We start from the raw sequence: 20,986 nt of genomic DNA, 5'->3' as shown, positions 1-20,986 counted from the left end.
AGGTGACTTGTCCAAGGTCACATAGCCAATAAGCAGCAGAGTCAGGATTTGAACTCAGAGGACTAGGCTTCAGAGTCCTTGCTATTCATTACATCGCTTGTCATAAGTCATAACCACTACCACTTGAGCAGCAGAATAGGGAGGCATTGATGATTTTTACAAAGTTAGACTCTGGGCCAGGTGTGGTGGCTCATGCCTGTAATCCCAGCACTTTGGAGGCTGAGGCAGGTGAATTATTTGAGGTCAGGAGTTCGAGACTAGCCTGGCCAACATGGTGAAACCCTGTCTCTACTAAAAATACAAAAATTAGCTAGGCATGGTGGTGCACGTCTATAACCTGAGCTACTTGGGAGACTGAGGCACGAGAATTGCTTGAACCGGGGGGTGGAGGTTGCAGTGAGCTGATGGCGCCACTGCACTCCAGCCTAGGTGATAGAGCAAGACTCTGTCTAAAAAAAAAAAAAAATTTAGACTCTGAATGGGAATCCCACATATGTGATTGCATCCTTCTTCCTAAAATGTGTTAACTATGTACATGCAAAGTATGAAGCAAGGTGCTATAGGAGATATGATGATGGTAGTGATACAGCACTGTTCAAAAGCAGCATATACGATGGGAGGTGGAGAGAGAAGGTCAAATAATTTGTTTTAATATGTAAAATGTGTATATTATAATATTTATGGCATTTTCCAAACATCTATGGGGATTCAGAAAAAAGAAATACCTGGTTTGAGATGGGGTGACTAAGAAGTTTTATAAAGCAGATGGTATTTTTGCTGCACCTCAAAATGGAATTCTGACAGACTTATAAAAAGGGTCATTTCCAAGAGGGCAGAAAAATTCTACATATTTTATAAAGCAGTAAATAATATAGTTTGGTCAATATTTAGGGAAAGTATAGTAATACTCACGGTTTGAATTTATTTTAATTTAAATAACCTTCCTTTACTATCTAACTTGCTAGGAGTTTATAAAGACTGATAAATAGTCAATTTTTTTTTTTTTTCATTAGGGAACTAACATTACCAGAGCTATGTACTTAGAAGCTTAATCTGGTATCCATGAGTAAATGAAATGGAGTACACAGGTTGCTGGGTATGAGGCCAGGTAGGAAGCTATAATAACCATAAGCGACTAGAACACATTGCCAATAGAAATGAGGAAGAGGGGACCAGGTGCGGTGGCTCACGTCTGTAATCTCAGAACTTTGGGAGGCCGAGATGAGTGGATCACTTGACGTCAGGGGTTCGAGACCAGCCTGGCCAACATGGTAAAACCCCATCTTTACTAAAATTACAAACATTAGCAGGGCATGGTGGTGCACACCTGTAATTCCAGCTACTTGGGAGGCTGAGGCAGGAGGATCACTTGAACCTGGGAGATGGAGGGTGTAGTGAGCTGAGATCGTACCACCACACTCCAGCCTGGGCAACAGAATGAGACTTTGTCTCAAAAAAAAAAAAAAAATTAAAAAAAATAAATAAATAAAGTAAAAATAAAGAAATGAGAAAGGGAGAGGCCAGAAAAGCCCTAGGTGTTGCTACTTTTGGAGGTTCCGTGCACATATAAAACATATAAAATGTCCTCATATTAAATATAATTTTTAACTGAAAACTCAAGTTTTTCTGTTATTTTGCACTGGCTGCCATCCTGATCCTCTGCTCTGCCAGGAACATGGGCCTGCTGTCAAATTATCTGACAAATTATCTGGAAACAACTACCTTATTTTTAGAGATAGGGTCTTGCTATGGATGCCAAGGCTCAAGTGCAGTGGCTATTCATGGGCGTGATCATTGTGCACTGCAGCTTCAAACTCTTGGCCTCAAGCAAGTCTCCCACATCAGCCTCCGGAGTAGCTGGGACTACAGACCCATGCCACCATGTCTGGCTACATATAACTTTATTCTTGATATTTATCATGAAGAAGTAAGAAAATATAAACTACAAATTGTTTTCAAATGAAATACTCGAATAATGTTAAATATAACAATTAAAACTGACAGTTACATTTTGCAACTGTCATTAAATATTTATTAAGATTTTAGGCCGGGCGCGGTGGCTCAAGCCTGTAATCCCAGCACTTTGGGAGGCCAAGACGGGCGGATCACGAGGTCAGGAGATCAAGACCATCCTGGCTAACATGGTGAAACCCCGTCTCTAATAAAAAATACAAAAAAAAAAAAAAAAAAAAAAACTAGCCGGGCGAGGTGGCGGGTGCCTGTAGTCCCAGCTACTCGGGAGGCTGAGGCAGGAGAATGACGTGAACCCGGGAGGCGGAGCTTGCAGTGAGCCGAGATCTGGCCATTGCACTCCAGCCTGGGTGACACAGCAAGACTCCGTCTCAAAAAAAAAAAAAAAAAAAAAAAAAAAGATTTTAAACTTCTCCTGTTTATATTTTAGATAATAGGGTTTCTCTAGGCCCTTAAAGAGCCCAGCCCCCTGCCTCCCTGAGCCTACAGTGCCTGCTGGATATAGCAGTTCTGTGGATTTAACTGTGATACCCTCTCTAAGCTTCAGACTCTGTGCTACATAGATGACTCTCTCTGTCTCTAGGTTTAAATTCTCAATCGCCTAATGGCTATTTCTACATGAATATCCTTCTGTGTTTCCCCTGACAAATCAAAATCTGTCTCAAACTAAGCATTCAATGTCCTCACCTCTCTTTCAAAAATACCTGTATCTTTATAAACCTGTTTTCATCCTTTTTCCAGTAATGAAGAGTAAAAGCATCTTTCTGATCTTTTCCCCTTCTTGCCAAAGTTTTTCTTTTTCTTTCTTTCTTTTTTTTTTTTTTGAGACAGAGTTTCGCTTTTGTTGCCCAGACTGGAGTGCAATGGCACGATCTCGGCTCACTGCAACCTCCACCTCCCGGGTTCAACCGATTATCCTGCCTCAGACTCCTGAGTAGCTGGGATTACAGGCATGTGCCACCGCGCCCGGCTAATTTTGTATTTTTAGTAGAGACGGGTTTCTCCACGTTGGTCAGGCTGGTCTCGAACTCTGGACCTCGGGTGATCTGCCTGCCTTGGCCTCCCAAAGTGCTGGGATTACAGGCATGAGCCACCATGCCCGGCCCTTGCCAAAGTTTTTAAGCAGCTTCTAAGTTCTACTGTTTTTGCTTTTATAACACTGCATGCCAATCCTCTTCATGCCAACCATAGGTGATCAGAGTATTATCTAAACGGTCTCCTTTTTTTCCATTCTACCTTGTACACCACTGGTCTATGAGTATTCCAAGACTAGATTTGTCTTTTTCTAACTTGCTTTCCCTAGTGTCTAGTACACAGATTTTAACTAAACATCTGTTAAATGAATAGTTAGATTCACATTACATTTCCTCAAATACTGTTGTAAACTGTATTTTTCTAGATCTACCTCTGCTTTGATGAGACTATCAATACCTTTCTAGTGCCTTTCATATTAACATTCCATTATTTTCCTTAAAAGGCAAACTAAGATTATTCTAAGGAAATGGCAAAGGAGGTAAATGATGAAATTAGCAGTAGTGACTTTAGAGAGGCAAGACAGCAGAGTGGAAAGAGTGTAAGTATTAGAGTTAAGCACAGCTGGAACTTGAAGCCTAGTTCTAAAACCTACTTATCCTGGCAATTTAACTAGTGAGTTCATTTTCTCATTTTTTAAACGGAGGATAGCAATACCCCTCTTGCAGGATTGAACTGAGAAAACACACATAAATTCCTTAGTAAATGCCTAAAACCTAAAAGTCCCCCAAAGTAGCTACTAATATTAAGTTACAGAGTACTGTTTAGGTTTTTCCGTAAATATTTCTTTGAAGAATTCTATGTTTGTATTAGTCCAAAGCTTTGAGATAAGACCAAAATGACACTGCCTTAAATATACTGAGATGTTATTCTGAGACCTAAGTAAACAGCAAATCTTTACCTAACAAAACCCCACATATATGTGTATATGTATGTGTTTGTGTATACACACACATACACACGATAGAGGTTTCTACCTACTGGAAAAATGACCAATGACTAGAACACTGTAATTAGCAACTCTGATATGGAAAATAATAGTACTATCCTTGTCCTTGAGGATTTCATTTAAATATCTTCCCAATACTAGAGATGCCATTTCTCCCCTAAATTGCTTATGATCTGTTCCTGGAACAAGCACAAATGAATTTAACTTGATAAAGAAACAGCATAGCCACTTCCAAATCTAGAAGATAGGCCAAATTCACAAAAATCCAGTAACCCCACTTAAAATTTTTCAAGAATGACATTTCGTTTTTGGAAAGGGAAATAAATACATCAGATTGTTATTTACATGATCTGATATCTGAGAAATCCCTTAAATGCCATTTTTGGGAAATCGCAAAATTAGCTGGGCATGTTTGGCACCTAACCATATTATCTCATTAATCCAGTGAGGCAGGCACTATTCTAATTTTCTACATGAAAAATCTGGCTCAGAGGCTAACTCAAGCCTTTAATTTCAAATTGTGAGCTCTCTATTGTATAGTATACCCATGTCTCATCTTTGAGAGATTGTAGTTCTAGCATTACTTGGTTACCTGTAACTGAATACAAATTATTTTTCTACATGTTAATAGGTTTTTAATTCTTTATTTTGTTTTTCATAGATTTAGGGGATACAAATGCAGTGTTGTTACATGGATATATTGTACAGAGGTGAGCTCTGGGCTTTTAGTATACCTATCACCTGAATAGTGAACACTGTGCCCAACAGGTAATTTTCAACCCCCCACTGTCCCCCCACCATCTGCCCTCCTTCCTTTTGGAGTCCCCAGTGTCTATTACTCCCCTGAATAAAAATTATTTTAAGAGAAATTTATTTAAACAGACATGACAGGTTATTCTTACACTCTTGATAAAATCTCAACAGATCAAGTTTCTGTCCATTAAAAAATATAAAATCTTTGGCAAGGGATACTCCAGGGTGTTATCTTTCCTAAAATCTGTACTTAATTTTGAGAACACAGTTGCTTTTTGTACAACAGAATAAAGCAGATACACTGATAAACTTGGTGTAAATGCCTGCTGTATATATTGTCTCTAATATCATAAGAATGTCATTAATTTTTAAAGATCCTGGAAATAAATTAAGGATATCTATGACAAATTGTAAAAAGTTGCTTAAATATGTAAACGGTATGGACTTCAGAGGCTTGTCTAGTTGTTCCAGGTTTTTAAATAGAGGTATCTGTAACTCCTAAAAGGGCTAATAAATCAATAAAACTTGGACTCCAAAAGACTGAGAATCAATGCATACCAGTCTTAAGTGAGATAATAAGAACATTCAGCTATTCAAAGACTTCCGAAAAGGCAAGTGGAATGCTTAAGCCTCTGTGAGGGAATTACTTAAACGGCAAGGATCCAATCTTCATAATTTGTTTATGCATTTCTATACTCTGTTGATGCAGGAGTCGGGGAGAATGGGAGAGACTACGGGCAGTACCATCCCTCCAGGTTGCACTAGGAAATGCCTGGGGGCATTTCTCCTGCAATATAGTCTCAACAATTACCTGATTTTATTTTATTTTATTTTTTTGAGACGGAGTCTTGCTCTGTCGCCCAGGCTGGAGTGCAGTGGCCAGATCTCAGCTCACTGCAAGCTCCTCCTCCAGGGTTTACGCCATTCTCCTGCCTCAGCCTCCCGAGTAGCTGGGACTACAGGCGCCCACCACCTCGCCCAGCTAGTTTTTTTTTGTATTTTTTTTAGTAGAGACGGGGTTTCACCGTGTTAGCCAGGATGGTCTCGATCTCCTGACCTCGTGATCCGCCCGTCTCAGCCTCCCAAAGTGCTGCTATTACAGGCTTGAGCCACTGCGCCCGGCAACAATTACCTGATTTTAAATGCCAACAACGACCTCACTGAAAAATACTACATGGATTCTGGACTTACTCCAGAAAAATAGGAAAAGAGGAGACACAGAGAACAAGATGAGTTGTGGATGTCCTTTCCTGCCTTAGCCAATTCTTTCACATGTGATGAGCAATGGAAAGATTTCAGTTTTACTGATAAATTACAAATAAAGTAAAAGTAGGAACGTATATGATAAAAGGGACAGATTCAGGAATTCTGCATATGAAAGGAAAAATATTTTCTGCTTTGTGTCTAAGTATCTGCGGGGACAGGATAGCTTAGAGAAAATTAGGAGCAGATAGATGGGGAAAGCACATTACGGTGCTATGAGATTATGGATACACGTTGTGAAAAAGACTGAGGCTTTACAATTTAATTCATTTTGCAATTATCTTTTCTTTATGTAAAACACTGAATAAAGGTGGAATCCCTGCTCTCAAGGAACACACAATCTAGTTGGTGAAACGGAAATGATCAACTGAAATGCAGGTCCAATTAAATAAATGACATAGATATGACAGCAAAGTACTCTTTGAACACAGGAGGGAAGCATGTATTAAAAGAAGAGATAGGGGTTGGCTGGGCGCAGTGGCTCACACCTGTAATCCCAGCACTTTGGAAGGCAGACACAGAAGGATTAGCTTGAGGACAGGAGTTTAAGACCAGCCTGGTTAACACAGCAAGATTTTGTCTTTACAAAAAAGAAAAAAATTAGCCAGGTTGGTGGGGTGAGTCTGTAGTCCCAGCTACTCAGGAGGCTAAGGTGAGAGAATCACTTGAGCCCAGGAGTCTAAGGCTGCACTGAACTATGATCATGCTACGGCACTCTAGCCTGCGCAACAGAGTGAGACCCTATCTCTAAAATAAACTTAAAAATTAAATAAATAAATAAATAAATAAATAAAAAGACGGGAAGGGGGCAGATAAGGCTCATTGGAGGAGGCAACAATAAAAATGAGCCTTGAAGACATTAGTACCTGATAAAGAAAGGGTAAGGAAAAGCATTTCGGGTTAACAGCCTAGTATGCAGAACAGTCCAGAATAAGAAAATGTAATAGCACCTTCATGATAACTGAATGGCTGGCGAGGCTGTAAAATAATGGCACAGGAGAGGGCTGTAGTGAGAAATGGGCTGCTAAGGTAGTTTATCTAAACTACTGTTCTAAATTTTATGTCAAGGATATCACTGAAGGTTTCCCAATGATAAGAATAGTACAATCTCCTTTGGAATTTAGACTTATAGATCCAAAAGGCTACTTGACTATATCAAAATCTGTATGTCCAAAACCAAACATCATAATCTTCTTCTAAACCAGATCTTCTTACACTGTTCCATATCTCAGGAAAAGCATCTATCCATCAAGCTACACAAGCAAAAACCAAACCAAATCAAAGCCTAGGAGCCATTCTTGACATCTGCTGCCTTCTACCTATATCTGATCCAACAATAAGGTCAATTTTACTTTCCAAATTTCCATTATAATACACAATACTCTCCATCTACCTCTACTGCCATCACCTTATGATGAACTCTTATCATCTCTCTTCTGGACCACTCATCCTGATTGATCTACCTGCATTCACTTAGGTTCTCATTTAAGCTGAAGAAAGTATTTTTTTAAAAGGCCTAAATCACTGAATACTTAAATTCTTTTAGTAGCTTCCTATGATTTTAGAATGAACAAGAATCTGAACAGTCTATAAAGTCCTACATGGTTAGGCCCTGGATCTACCTCTCTAGATACAAATACAAAATATTTGTATTTTTTAGTAGAGACGTGGTTTCTCCATTTTGGTCAGGCTGGTCTCGAACTCCCAATCTCAGGTGATCCTCCCGCCTCAGCCTCCCAAAGTGCTGGGATTACAGGCGTGAGCCACCATGCCTAGCCTAGATCTTTGTTTTACAGTATGCTTTCTCTCCCACTTATCCTACCCCACTCTAGTCACACTGGCCTTGTTTCAGTGCCCAGTGCTTATCCTATTTTTTTCTCACCATAGTGCATTTTCAATATTGCCTACTTATCTGCCTTTCTTCAACTCTCAGCCTGCCCTTTTGCTAAATGCTGGGTATGAAATGATGAACAAAACAGTCTCTGCTTTCATGAGGTTTATGGCTGAGTGGGGAAAAGTGGTAGAGACAGAAAAACCAGTAACCAAACAATATAAACTGTGTAAAGTGCTAAAAAGAAAAAGAACAGAATGTTGTGAGAAAAGGACAGTGTAGGGGAGAAAAATCTGTTTTAGTCTGGGAGGTCACAGAAAGCTTCTTTTAACAAGAACACATTTGAACTGAGTCCTCAAAGATAGAAAAGGAGGTTGCTACTTTAATTAGGCCATAAATGAGGAAAAGCACTATTATAGTAGGTTTCACATGCCAGGAAAATAGAGAATTTGGAATTTTATCATAATTGAGATGAAAACAGAGTTAAAGAAAGTAGCAATTCAAAAGGAGAAAGATGAAAAGGATTTATCTATTCACTGCTTCTTAGAATTGACTTGGTTGAAAGGTTATGATCATCTTACCAAAAAGGCTTACAGAAGGAACAGAAGGATGCTGAGAGGAAAAGGTCAGTAAACAGGGAGGAGGGCACCTGCCAGTAACCTAATGGAGTATATGGAGAGTTGTATTTACAAGGCTTACATAACCAATGAGTCAGCAAAAAGTCAGGTGTCAATGGATCTCTTCTGTGGCCACTCTAAGCAGCTAGGAAACTTGGCTCTCTGAGATAGAAATATACCTTCCAGTAACGCCTGCCTAAGTTAGGATGAGGAAAAGTAAACTCCAATGTTTAGAAAAAACATAAGAAATAAGATCCAACTTAAAGCAAGGTGATTCTGATAGGTTTTTGCAAATCTAATGCAACTCATTTCTCTAATTTGTAATAAAACATCTATTAAAGAATCCAGAAGCAAGACTCCAAAATCTGCTAAAAGTAAAACTTATATTTATCTTTTCTGAGGTCCATAAATATTGGAGGGCTACTCTCTACAACTATCTATTCTCTAATAACGGCTAATATGTATAAACAGTAACAGAAAAAGGCTTCATATCAATAGAATTGGGTCTGGCAAAGAAAATGTACAAAAGAGAACATAAAAGAGATTCAGTCATAGTAAAAGCAAAGAGATACAGCATTCACAACCACTTGATATCAAACAGCAATGACAATGAACCCAAGACAAATATACACCAACGCACAGCTATGAAAATAGCAGACTCCTTATCCTGCCTTCCTCCACCTCCATACTTATGTTCTCAGCCTATTACTGTTCCAGTGGCAACAACTCTATAACAGGAGGAAGGCTTTATTTTCCCTTCTCCCGCTTCAGACTATAGAAAAAGCAGGGGAAAAAAAGCATAATTATGACTATTCAAAGAAAAGAAAAGAGGTTTGTTAGTCTACATTCTTTGCTCTGGAAATTCCTGGCTTCTGTCTGTTGAGAGACATATGAGAAAACTTGGATTATCTCTGAAGGTCACAACTGAATGACCACAAGTTATGTTTCTCCTTCTGGTTCCCTTGGTCATCCTTTTCCATCAAATGTGATTTTGCAAAATGTTTTGGTTATTGCTAAGAAGCGGTTCTATACAGCTGATATAGAAAAGTCAAAAAATAAGAAAAAAAATCACAACACGTTTATCTTACCAAAACCCCCTGTCAGGCAGTCTGCTGATTTTGCTTGCCACAAAGCTCATCCTTCATTTGTGCACTGCCAGAGCAAGCTTGGATCGTAAAAACAAATCACAACCTCTCTTGGCTATAAGCTCTTTCCATTTGTTCCAGCTTCCAAACTGCAGAGGAGCTGTGGCATAGTCTGTCACTGCTGCACATACTTGGTTTCCGAGAACAACGCTGCAAATGAGGACAGCTACCACTGGGAATGCTTTCCCCCACCAAAGAGCCAGCCGCAATGAAGGTTCTAGTGGATCCCTGGGCTTCTCACCTTCACAGTCTCAGAGAAGTGACTTTCACAAAACAGGCAGGTACAGCCGCACCACATCAATACCCTCGCATAGCCAATCCTCCGCAGTGCCCACCTCAGCCTATATACAGTTTCAATTCTATCTCCTGTAGCAACTCTTAAGAGCTTTCTATATCTGGGAGCCTAGGAGAACTCTGTGCTGAATAAACAGAAAGCTTCTGCCAAACAAGCATCCGTGTGTGTGCGCGCGCACGCAGTTTGCTAGAGCAGCTAATGCAAATGAATAGTTTGACTCTGAGAATGGAGATCACAGACAGTATCTGCCTCTCTTCTCCAGCTGTGAGCATCTTTTATAAAAGACAAAAGCACCACACTGGTTGGATTTAAAGCTACAGGGTATTAATTCAACATTCACATTTGTCTTCTCATTTAAATCAGGTAAGGTTGAAAGAATCGCTTAAAGAAGATTAAAAACATTCTAAATAAAATAACACTTGTTTAAGTAGGTTGGTTCAGTAAATACAAAGAAAAAGCAATCTACCTATGTTTCAATAAAGGTCCAGAAGATTGCCAGAACAGATTTCCATGTTTTTCTAATGTTTCTTCTCTTATTTTTCATTTTATGTTGGCAAAATCATTTAAAATGAAAATAGAACATGAGTGAGAAAACAACTAGAAAAAGAAAACTGAGCACGAAACTCTAAAATTGTATTCACTATGGACAGAGAAAAAAATACTATGAAATCTAAGCAAGAGATTAAAACATCACAGTCATAAGCCCAGGCTCAGCACCTGTATCATCACACATACTATTTACTGAACACCCAGGACACTACATGACAGTATTGAATATCTTATTAAGACTGATTCTGACTTGAAAAAGTCACTTTGGGATTTAGGCAAGTTATCAGATCTGAACCTTATTTCTTCATTTGTAAAAGCAGTTGTGGGGAACACATAGGAGGAATTTAAATGATTACAAATATAGTGTGGCATGTATAAAGTATATCTACTAATATTTCTCTGAGGTTAACATGCAGAAAGGAATCAGACATGAAGACAATTTAATACAGTAAAGCTTATGAGCCTGGGGGTGTGATATGAGCCCTTCTATGAGCCTGGAAGTGTGATAATTTCTTTACTTTTAGTTAAGTATGGGTCTGGAAGCTCAGGCCAGCACAGTACTGACAGGTCAAAGAAGGTCTTTCTATCAGTATTCACCAGCTGCGTTTAACATTCTTTCACTTAAACCATGGCACCTTGAATGAATATAAAGAAAATGTTGGGTTGAAACCATGGCTCCAGAAATTCCTTTACCATCTCTAGAGACACAGAACTCTGACCCTGACTTTCCACAACAATAAATAATTTGATTTAATAGAAGTTTTGTTTTCACTTGAAAATTAGGTGGTAAGGTTTCAACTGAGTAAATACGTTTCTACAAAAACAACGAAAACCCCAATCCTGTATCACTAGCATCAACACTAGCTGTTGTTTGCTTAACTCTGTTTACTAGCATTTTCAATATCTTCTTTTAAGACAATCATGCTTATTGTAGAAAACTTTGAAAGTGCAAATGAGCAGAAAAGAAAGCAAAAACTATCTGTAACCTCACCACTTAGAAGACCAAACAAACCACTATTACCACTGTGATTTCCATCCCTTCAGTTTAAAAAATATATATGCACAAGTATTTTGTTATTTCAAATCAGTTGTGATTTCAATTTGAAGGACTCTATAAGAGAATCCGTATTTTTTCCCTTCCTTCTCTCAAAAATCACTTACTGTAACTGTACTCCCATAGTAACATATCTGATGTGGGTTTTTAAATATACTGAGCTATTAGATTGTGTGCAGTCTAACATAAAATCTAGTAAGTTATTATTTTCTTCACAATTATACAGCTGAATGTTGGGGATTGTATATTCTTACCTGGGTAGGTACAGTATTTAATCTTTGGTAAGATTAATGTTTGTTACAATTCTATAATTTTAAGTACAATTGTTGGCACACACAGATATTTCCAGTGCTTCTTCCCTTTCTGAACACACATGGAAGACTACATTTCCCAGTTCCCTTTGCAAGGCCATGTGACTAGTTCTGACCAATGGGTTGTGAAAAAAAGGAAGAGAGCCTGTAACCTGAGTGTGCAACCTAATTCCCTTTGCAAGGCCATGTGACTAGTTCTGACCAATGGGTTGTCAAAAAAAGGAAGTGAGTGTGTAACCTAAGTCAAAACATTTAATTGCTAATGTGAAGCTCTTTTATCCTCTCTTACCTTGCCACTGAGATCACTGAAGCATGTGTTGAGACATGGTGCCATGGATCAAATCTGCTTTGATTGGATAAACCACTAAATGGAGGACAGCTGCCCTGGAGAGTTGTCTGGGCCTAAAGCAGACTTTGTGAGAAATGTTCATTGTGTATTTATATAAAAGTAATGATTTTGTCTTTTTGAAAAAAATTACCTTTTCACGTTTTTAGAGGTTCCACCAAGATGGCAATGAATTTATCTGACAGAACAAAGTAAACTGAGTTACTAGATAAATGTACCTCCTCACTGACTGTTTTAGCCTGGGTACATCTCTTCTTGGCTTCCAAAGGAAACCCTAAGTGGCAGTAGGACTTTAGTTTTGCTGACTTCCTTGTTCTCATTTGTTTCTTCTCTTGCTGACTTTTTGTTTCTGGTTTATGCATGGTCAGTAAGTTACTCCTCACTGATGGCAGCACTAATTGAGAATTTGGTTTTATGGTTTGACCATTTGAGGTCTCTATAGAAGAGTGATAGATATCTATTCTCTGTTGAATGAGAAATCAAAAAATAATCCAGCTCGTCAGTCTTTTTTCTCCATTTGTCTATGTCGAGTGTAATTCAATTAAGAATTCTGGCTCTGCGTGGTGGCAGCACTTCAGGAGTGCTGAGGTGGGCAGATCACTTGAAGCCAGGAGATTGAGACCAACCTGAGCAATGAAGGGGAACAGCTCTTTGAGCTCTGGACCAGTGAGGTTTTGTGATTCTGTGTTTACTTTTGACCCACGGCTAAAAAGTTGTAGAACTAAAGCCATAGCTCTTTATGTGCCCTGTAATCATTCTGGGAGGCGGAGGTGGCAGGATCACTTAAGGCCAGGAGTTTGAGACCAGCCTGGGCAACATAACAAGACCCTGTCCCTACAAAAATGATAAATAAAATTAGCTGGGCATGGTGGTATGTGCCTGTAGTCCCAGCTCCTTAGAAGGCTGAGGTAAAGGGATCACTTGAGCCTAGGAGTTTGAGTTGCAGTGAACTATGATCATGTCACTGCATTTCAGCCTGGGTTTGAGTGAGACTCTATCTTTATTTATTTATTTATTTATTTATTTATTTATTTATTTATTTTTTGAGACGGAGTCTCGCTCTGTCGCCTAGGCTAGAGCGTAGTGGTGTGATCTCAGCTCACTGTAAGCTCCGCCTCCTGGGTTTACGCCATTCTCCTGCCTCAGCCTCCGGAGTGGCTGGGACTACAGGTGCCCGCCACCTCGCCTGGCTAGTTTTTTTTTGTATTTTGTAGTAGAGACGGAGTTTCACCATGTTAGCCAGGATGGTCTCGATCTCCTGACCTCGTGATCCGCCCGTCTCGGCCTCCCAAAGTGCTAGGATTACAGGCTTGAGCCACCACGCCCGGCCAAGACTCTATCTTGAAAAAACAAAACAGAAAGACCATGGCCTCTTGTTATATAAGTATAAAACATTTTCCTACCTTTAGAGAGTATTAATAAATTAGATTATAATGTCTCCTAAATTAAAGGACCTCGGATCTCATGGGTTTTACAGAGCTAAATAAGCACATATGTCAAACATCCCTACAAATCTAAGAAAAGAAGAAAGTGAACATCTGACACTTTAAACATGCTAGACAAAGAACAAAAGATTCTCCTTACAGATTCTACCAGTTTGGAAACGTTTTAAGAATCCAAATTCACATACTTAAGGTAAATATTTGGCAAATCGAGGCTAGTGTCAGAGTTAACTATAATACTATATACACTTTATTTTACTTGGGGTTTGTTTTCTCATGTAGAAAAAAATTAATCTGAACTTTGTAAACTTACTTATACAGGTTTAGTGATAAAATTAATATTATTCTTCTTTTGTAATGTTTAGCATTTTAAAAATGAAAGTTTGTGTTAATCTAAATTGAATCACAATGCTGACAAGCTTTTTATATCAATAGCAATTAGGAGTCAGCTTAAATATCTCCAGGATCTTATGGTAATTTAAAAATCACAGACTGATGTTAAATGGAGCTAATTAATAAGTATGTTTGGATGCCCAGATGAATTTCTAATTAGAATGCTAAAACATTGTTTAAACACAGTTTTAAGCTTACATACTTTTGCTTGTTTTATATATGCTATTAGAGTGGTTATATCTTTGAGTAATGTTAATAAATGGCTTCATTTTTGCCATGTTAAGAAGGTGTAAAAGAGATGTGTGTGGCTATAGAAAGTCTGCTATGTGTATTTGTGAGCTTTACTAATGAGCTTGTGTATGATGTAGTTCTTATTATCCATTCTCTCTACCCAGTTTTTCTCTCTGAAACAGAAGTCATAATTGATACAGGTGGTTGTAACTATACTAGGAACAATAGTAATAGAGAAATACAAGGTGTAAGTCTTTTTGTTTTTAAAGGAAAAGGAAAATCTTTTTGTTACAAAGTAAAGTGACAGTTCGTTGCAGAATGTGAAAGACAAATCATTTATTTATTTATTTTTTAAGATGGGGGTCTCAATCTGTTGCCCAGGCTGGAGTGCAGAGGTGCCATCTCGGCTGAGTGCAATGTCCATCTTCCAGTCTCAAGTAATCCTCCTACCTCAGCCTCTCAAGTAACTGAGACTGCAGGTGCATACCACCATGCCCAGCTAATTTTTGTATTTTTTGTAGAGATGGGGTTTTAGCATGTTTCCCAGGCTAGAAAGACAAATCTTAAAAAGTGAATTTGATTTGCCTTGGAAAATATACTGCTGGGATGTGAAAAGAAGCCATGAAACATGTTAAAATTTTGGCAAAATTTAATCAGAGTTGATGGGTTTGCGTCTTTGGTTTACTGATTAATGCCTTCATCTATAATATGAAAAATGATTCTTATTTGTGTGTAATTTTCTTAGAGAGCACAATTAATTCTCTGGCTTTATGTTGGATTATGTTCTAGATGATTAAATACAAAACAAATCAAACCACAAAGAACAAAGGTTCTTTACTTGTGAAAGAGCTTAGGTTCTTTACAAATTGTAGTACCTTATCTTTTATTCTCATTTTGATTAAATAATCAAGTATTGTTTCTTATCCATGATCCTATCTTAATCAGGGGCCCAAATCTCCTTTGTTAACTCTTTCGATCTTGCCTTCCCCAAGACTGAATCTTTTTTTTGTTTTTTTTTTTTTTTTTGAAACAGGGTCTCTCTGTGTCATCTAGACTGGAGTGCAGTACCTCATTCTTCCGGGCTTCAACTGATCCTCCCATCTCAGTCTCCCAAAGTGCTGGGATTATAGGCATGAAACACTGTGCCCATCCCATGTTATCTTATTGTTCTATTTTTTGTGGCTATATGAGGAAGCCCTTTCACTTTCTCCTTAAACTACTTCTAACCCACATTTTAGTAGATTGATTCTGCCTCTGTGATCTGAACAAAACATTAAGTAGTATCTGATTTTCATGGAATACTGAGCATTCAGAAACGTACTGAGTTTTCCTTAACTTCTTATGGCAATATTGTTATCTGCATAGGATCAATACCAATCTCATCTCCTTTTTATCAAGATATAATTGGATTCTGTAACTGTATATACTGGAATCTCAAAAATGAGAACATCACATTTGAGAATGATTCTCATTGACAAATTACTTTAAGAAACAATAGTTGACTTTATATAGGGAGCCAATGCCTAAAAAAACGTACTCCCAGGAACACTGGCCTGATTCCTGAGGTGGTAAGGAAAGTCACTTCCTGGCAAGCCTTAGAAAATACTGGGGACTTGAAGATGAGATTAATTCACCCAAATTTATATGTACTGCAGGTGAAATCTGGTGAGAGAGTTTCTCAGATGTATTTCCTAACCTTAGTATAGTAAATATTAAAGAGTGTTTAAAAGTCCAATCTGAATCCTTATGAAAACCTCCACACAGAAGTTAATTGTGTTGTCTTAGTAATTGCTCAAAACTGTATGGCTCTGGATTTGCAAAGATAGTTCAAGGATGTCCCTGTATGACTAACTAGCACTGTGGCTGCACCTATGTGAATAATCAGGCCAAACCTAATGAGACTGTCAGAAACTTTTACACCTGCAACTTCAGCGTGAATATGGGCTAGGTAAAATAAGGCTAAGACCTGCTAGGCTGCATTCCCAGCAAGTTGAGGTATTCTTAGTCACAAGATGACATAGGAGGTCACCATGAGATACAGGTCATAAAGACCTTGCTGATAAAACAGGTTGCAGTAAAGAAGCTAGCTAAAAACCATCAAAACCAAGATGGCGATGAGAGTGACCTCTGTTCCTCCTCACTGCTACACTCCTACCACTAGCTCCATGACAGTTTACAAATACCAAGGCAATGCCAGGAAGTTACCCTATATTGGTCTTAAAAGGGAAGGCATGAATAATCTACCCCTTGTTTAGCATATAATCAAGAAATAAGAATGGGCAACCAGCAGCCCCTGGGGCTGCTCTGCCTACGGAGGCCATTTTTTTATTCCTTTACTTCCCTAATAAACTTGTTTTTACTTTACTCTATGGACTTGCCCAAATTATTTCTTGTGCAAGATCCAAGAACTCTCTCTTGGAGTTTGGATTGGGATGGCTTTCTGGTAACAAGACTAACTATTTTCTGATAAAAAATAACATTTGGAGATATTCGGGACGCTGAGATGGGAGAATCACTTAAGCCCAGCAGTTGAAATTTGCTTTGAGTTGTGATTGTACCACCGCACTCCAGCCTGGGCGACAGAGTGAGACCCTGTCTCTTAAAAAAAAAAGAAATCATAATTAGTAATAACCTTTGAAAATTATTATTGATCACAAGAGAGATGGGAGACTGTCAGCAAAATTTATGGAAGACCAAAATGGTAAAAGATTTTGAGTGTCCTTTCAAGGGAATGCTAGTTGTTGTCTATTGGACCCTTTGAAGTTACCTGATTTTATAAAGGTGTGAATCTTTGTTTTTGGCTAGGCTGTTTTGCAAGTCTCTAGAGATAGAAATTACCTCATGGACAATGTTTGTGATGCAATGTGTATTAGTCTGTTCTCATGCTGCCTCATAAAGACATACCTGAGACTGGGTAATTTATAAAGGAAAGAGGTTTAACTGACTTGCAGTTCCACAGGGCTGGGGAAGTCTTGGGAAACTTACAATCATGGCGGAAGGGGAAGCAAACACAACCTTCTTCACATGGCGGCAACAAGAATTGCCAAGCAAAAGAGGGAAAGCCCCTTTTAAAACTATCAGATCTCATGAGAACTCACTAGCACGAGAACAGCATGAGGGTAACTGGCCCCGTGATTAAATTACCTCTCACCAGGTCCCTCCCACAACACATGGGGATTATGGGAACTACAATTCAAGATGAGATTTGTGTAGGGACACAGCCAAACCATATCATTCCGCCCGGCCTCTCCCAAATCTCATGTCCTCACATTTCAAAACCAATCATGCCTTTGAGGACTAAGCTCTGATTTTTATAAATCTTGCCCAAATTCCTATCTAAGGAGTCTGGGGAGTCATGCCCTACAAACCATAAATTCTCATCAGTCAGGTTTTATTTAACCCTATGTATCATGACTTACTTTCCAATCTGACTTTGGCATAACATTACGTGACAAAGAAGAAAATCAAAATATTTTACCCCAAAACATATTTCTCTGCCATATTTTGAAATGGCCTTGCAAAGCCATCCTTTGTAGGGGAAAATCTGCATCTGTAAAGAATCTCTATTAACATAGCTAGATCTTTTTCTTCCAGGCCCTCCCAATCCTGAAGAGATTAACTGAGAGTCTAGCACCTTCAAAAGGTCTGAATAGGAAACATTTGTCACCTATTGTCTCTAAGGGCAGCTACTATGAGACTTCAAAAGAACCTTGGTCTCCACAATCTTTTATCTTAACCTGAACATTTCCTTTCTATTAATCCCAGGTCTTTAGACAAACTCAACCAATTGTAAACCAGAAAATGCTTAAATCTGCCTATACCCTGGAATCCCCTGCTTGGAACTCTCCTTTGTGGACCAAACCAAGGTATTTCTCAAATGTATTTGATGGCTCATGCTTCCCTAAAATGTACAAAAACAAGCTGCAACCCAACTACCTTAGGCACATGTTCTCAAAACCTCCTGAGGGCTGTGTCATGGGCCATGGTTACTCACATTTGGCTCAGAATAAATCTATTCCAATATTTTATAGAGTGTGACTCTTTTTGTCAACACCTTCCCAACAGTCCCCGAAAGTGTTAGCTCATTTCAGCATTAACTCAAAAGTCCACAGTCCAAAGTCTCATGTGAGACAAGGCAAAGTCTCTTCTGCCTATGAGCCTGTAAAATCAAAAGCAAGTTAGTTACTTCCTAGGTAAAATGGGGGTACAGGCATTGGGTAAATACACCCATTCCAAATGGGAGAAACTGGCTAACATGAAGGGGCTACAGGCTCCATGCAAGTCCAAAATCCATCAGGGCAGTCAAATCTTAAAGCTCCAAAATGATCTCCTTTGACTTTATGTCTCACATTCAGGTCACACTGATGCAAGAGGTGAGCTCCCATGGCCTTGCAGGGTACAAGAGGGTACACCGCTGTGGCTTTGCAGGGTACAGCCCTGCTCCTGGCTGCTTTCATGGGGTGGTGTTAGGTGTCTGCAGCTTTTCCAGGTGCATGGTGGAAGCTGTCAGTGGATCTACCTTTCTGGGGTCTGGAGAATGGTGGCCCTCTTCTAGCAGCTCCACTATGCAGTGCCCCAGTGGGGACTCCGTGTGGGGTCTCTAACCCCACATTTTCCTTCCGCACTGGCCTAGCAGAGGTTCTCCCTGAGGGCTCTACCCCTGCAGCAGACTTTTGCCCGGACATCCAGACATTTCCATACATCCTTTGAAATCTAGGTGGAGGTTCCCAAACCTCAATTCTTGACTTCTGTGTACCTACGGGCTCAACACCACGTGGAAGCTACCAAGGTATAGGACCTACACGCTCCAAAGCCATGGCCTGAGCTCCTGGCCCCTTTTAGCTAAGGGTGGAGCAGGTGGGATGCAGACCACCAAACCTGTAGGCTACACACAGTATGGGGGTCCTTGGCCTGGCCCACGAAGCCATTTTCTCCTCCTAGGCCCCTAGGCCTGTGATGGGAGGGGCTGTTGCAAAGGTCTGTGACATGCCCTGGAGACATTTTCCCCATTGTCTTGGTGATTAACATTCAATTCCTTGTTACTTATGCAAATTTCTGCGGCACGCTTGAATTTCTCAGCAGAAAATGGGTTTTTCTTTTCTTTTGCATCACCAGGCTACAAATTTTCCCAACTTTTATGCTCTGCTTCCTCTCAAACACTTTGACACTTAGAAATTTCTTCTGCCAGATACTGTAAATAATCTCTCTCAAGTTCAAAGTTCCACAGATCTTTAGGGCAGGGGCAAAATGCCGCAAGTCTCTTTGCTAACACATAATAAGAGTCACCTTTGCTCTAGTTGTCAACAAGTTCCTCATCTTCATCTGAGACCATCTCAGCCTGGACTTTATTGTCCATATCACTAGCAGCATTTTGGTCAAAGCCATTCATCAAGTCTCCAGGAAGTTCCAAACTTTCCTGCATCTTCCTGTCTCCTGAGCCCTCCAAGTCTCTAGGAAGTTCCGAACTTTTCCACATTTTCCTATCTTCTTCTGAGCCCTCCAAACTGTTCCAACCTCTGTTACCCAGTTCCAAAACTGCTTCCACATTTTTGGGTATCTTAATAGCAGTACCTCACTCTATTGGTACCAATTTACTATATTAGTCAATTTTCATATTGCTATAAAGAAATACCCAAGACTGGGTAATTTATAAAGAAAAAGAGGTTTAATGGACTCACAGTTCCATATGCCTGGGGAGGCCTCACAATCATGGTGGAAGGCAAAGGAGGAGCAAAGGCATGTCTTACTTGGCGGCAGGCAAGAGAGCATGTACAGGGGAACTGCTCTTTATAAAACCATCAGATCTCATGAGAACTCACTATCACGGGAACAGCATAAGGGTAACTGCCTCTATGATTAAATTACTTCCCACTGGGTCCTACGACACATGGGGATTATGGGAACTACAATTCAAGATGAGATTTGGGTGGGGACATAGCCAAACCATATCACAGTGTAAATGAATTCTGTCTGGGAGAGAATATAAATCTCTTTGAGTCCAATTCTCATTTGGACTGATTTTAACATTTTATTGGTTCTTTTGTTAATCAGAGCTAAAAATCTCTGTGTGCTCAATTTGTACATGAGTTATAATTTTACTTCAAAAAAATAACCTTTCACATTTGGGTCTGTACTTTTCCTTTTTTAAAGCAACTAATTAAAAAGGAATTGTTTAGTTAGAGTTAGCAAGCTAAAGCCCTCTGCCTATTTTCTTAAGGCCTGTACAAAAGAGCTACAAAATATTTTTACATTTTTAAGGAGTTATAAAAAACAATAAAGAATATGTTACAGAGAACATACAAGGGCCTCAAAGCTTAAGATATCTAGTATCTGGCCCTTTATTAAAAAATGTTATCTGCAAATCCCTGCTTTATTTTAATATAAGCAATCAACTTGACAATATAGAAGAGGGTGAGAATTAAATCAACATTTTAGTAGCAAAGTTAAGTTAGGATCCAGACTGAGAAAATTTGTTCTTTAACTAAAAAACTATCATGATATGTAGCAGGGATATTTTATTTGATTACATGGAAGATTTCCTTTGAAAAAAGGAAAGAAACTTTTATGCCAGGCACAATGGCTCATGTCTGTAACTGCAGGATTTTGGAAGGCCAAGTCAGAGTATCAGAGGCTTTTGAATAGGGGCTAGGTAAAATAAGACTGAGACTTACTGCGCTGCATTTCCAGAGGGTTAGGCATTTTAAGTCACAGATGAGACAGGAGGTCAGAACAAGATACAGGTCATAAAGACCTTGCTGATAAAATAGGTTGCAGTAAAGAAGCCAGCCAAAAGCTCATTATATG

The 20,986-nt window shown here is 39.2% G+C and overlaps 1 protein-coding gene across 45 annotated transcripts in view; it reads right to left on the bottom strand.

Annotated features, from left to right (window-relative positions):
* The window catches only part of TMCC1 (transmembrane and coiled-coil domain family 1), a 255,894-nt gene that overhangs the window by 40,256 nt on the left and 194,652 nt on the right, over positions 1-20,986 (bottom strand). The window contains exon 1 of one of the 45 annotated variants that reach the window (XM_028843193.2): positions 9,505-9,979. Coding sequence is in view for 1 of the 2 variants with exons in the window: in XM_015130132.3 (XP_014985618.1) it covers positions 9,803-9,859 (57 nt within the window). In the remaining variant the exon portion in view is untranslated. 45 annotated transcript variants of the gene reach the window in all.

The sequence above is a fragment of the Macaca mulatta genome, chromosome 2 (assembly GCF_049350105.2).
Source record: "Macaca mulatta isolate MMU2019108-1 chromosome 2, T2T-MMU8v2.0, whole genome shotgun sequence".
Lineage (NCBI taxonomy): Eukaryota > Metazoa > Chordata > Mammalia > Primates > Cercopithecidae > Macaca > Macaca mulatta.
This window is presented reverse-complemented; position numbering and strand designations above follow the sequence as displayed.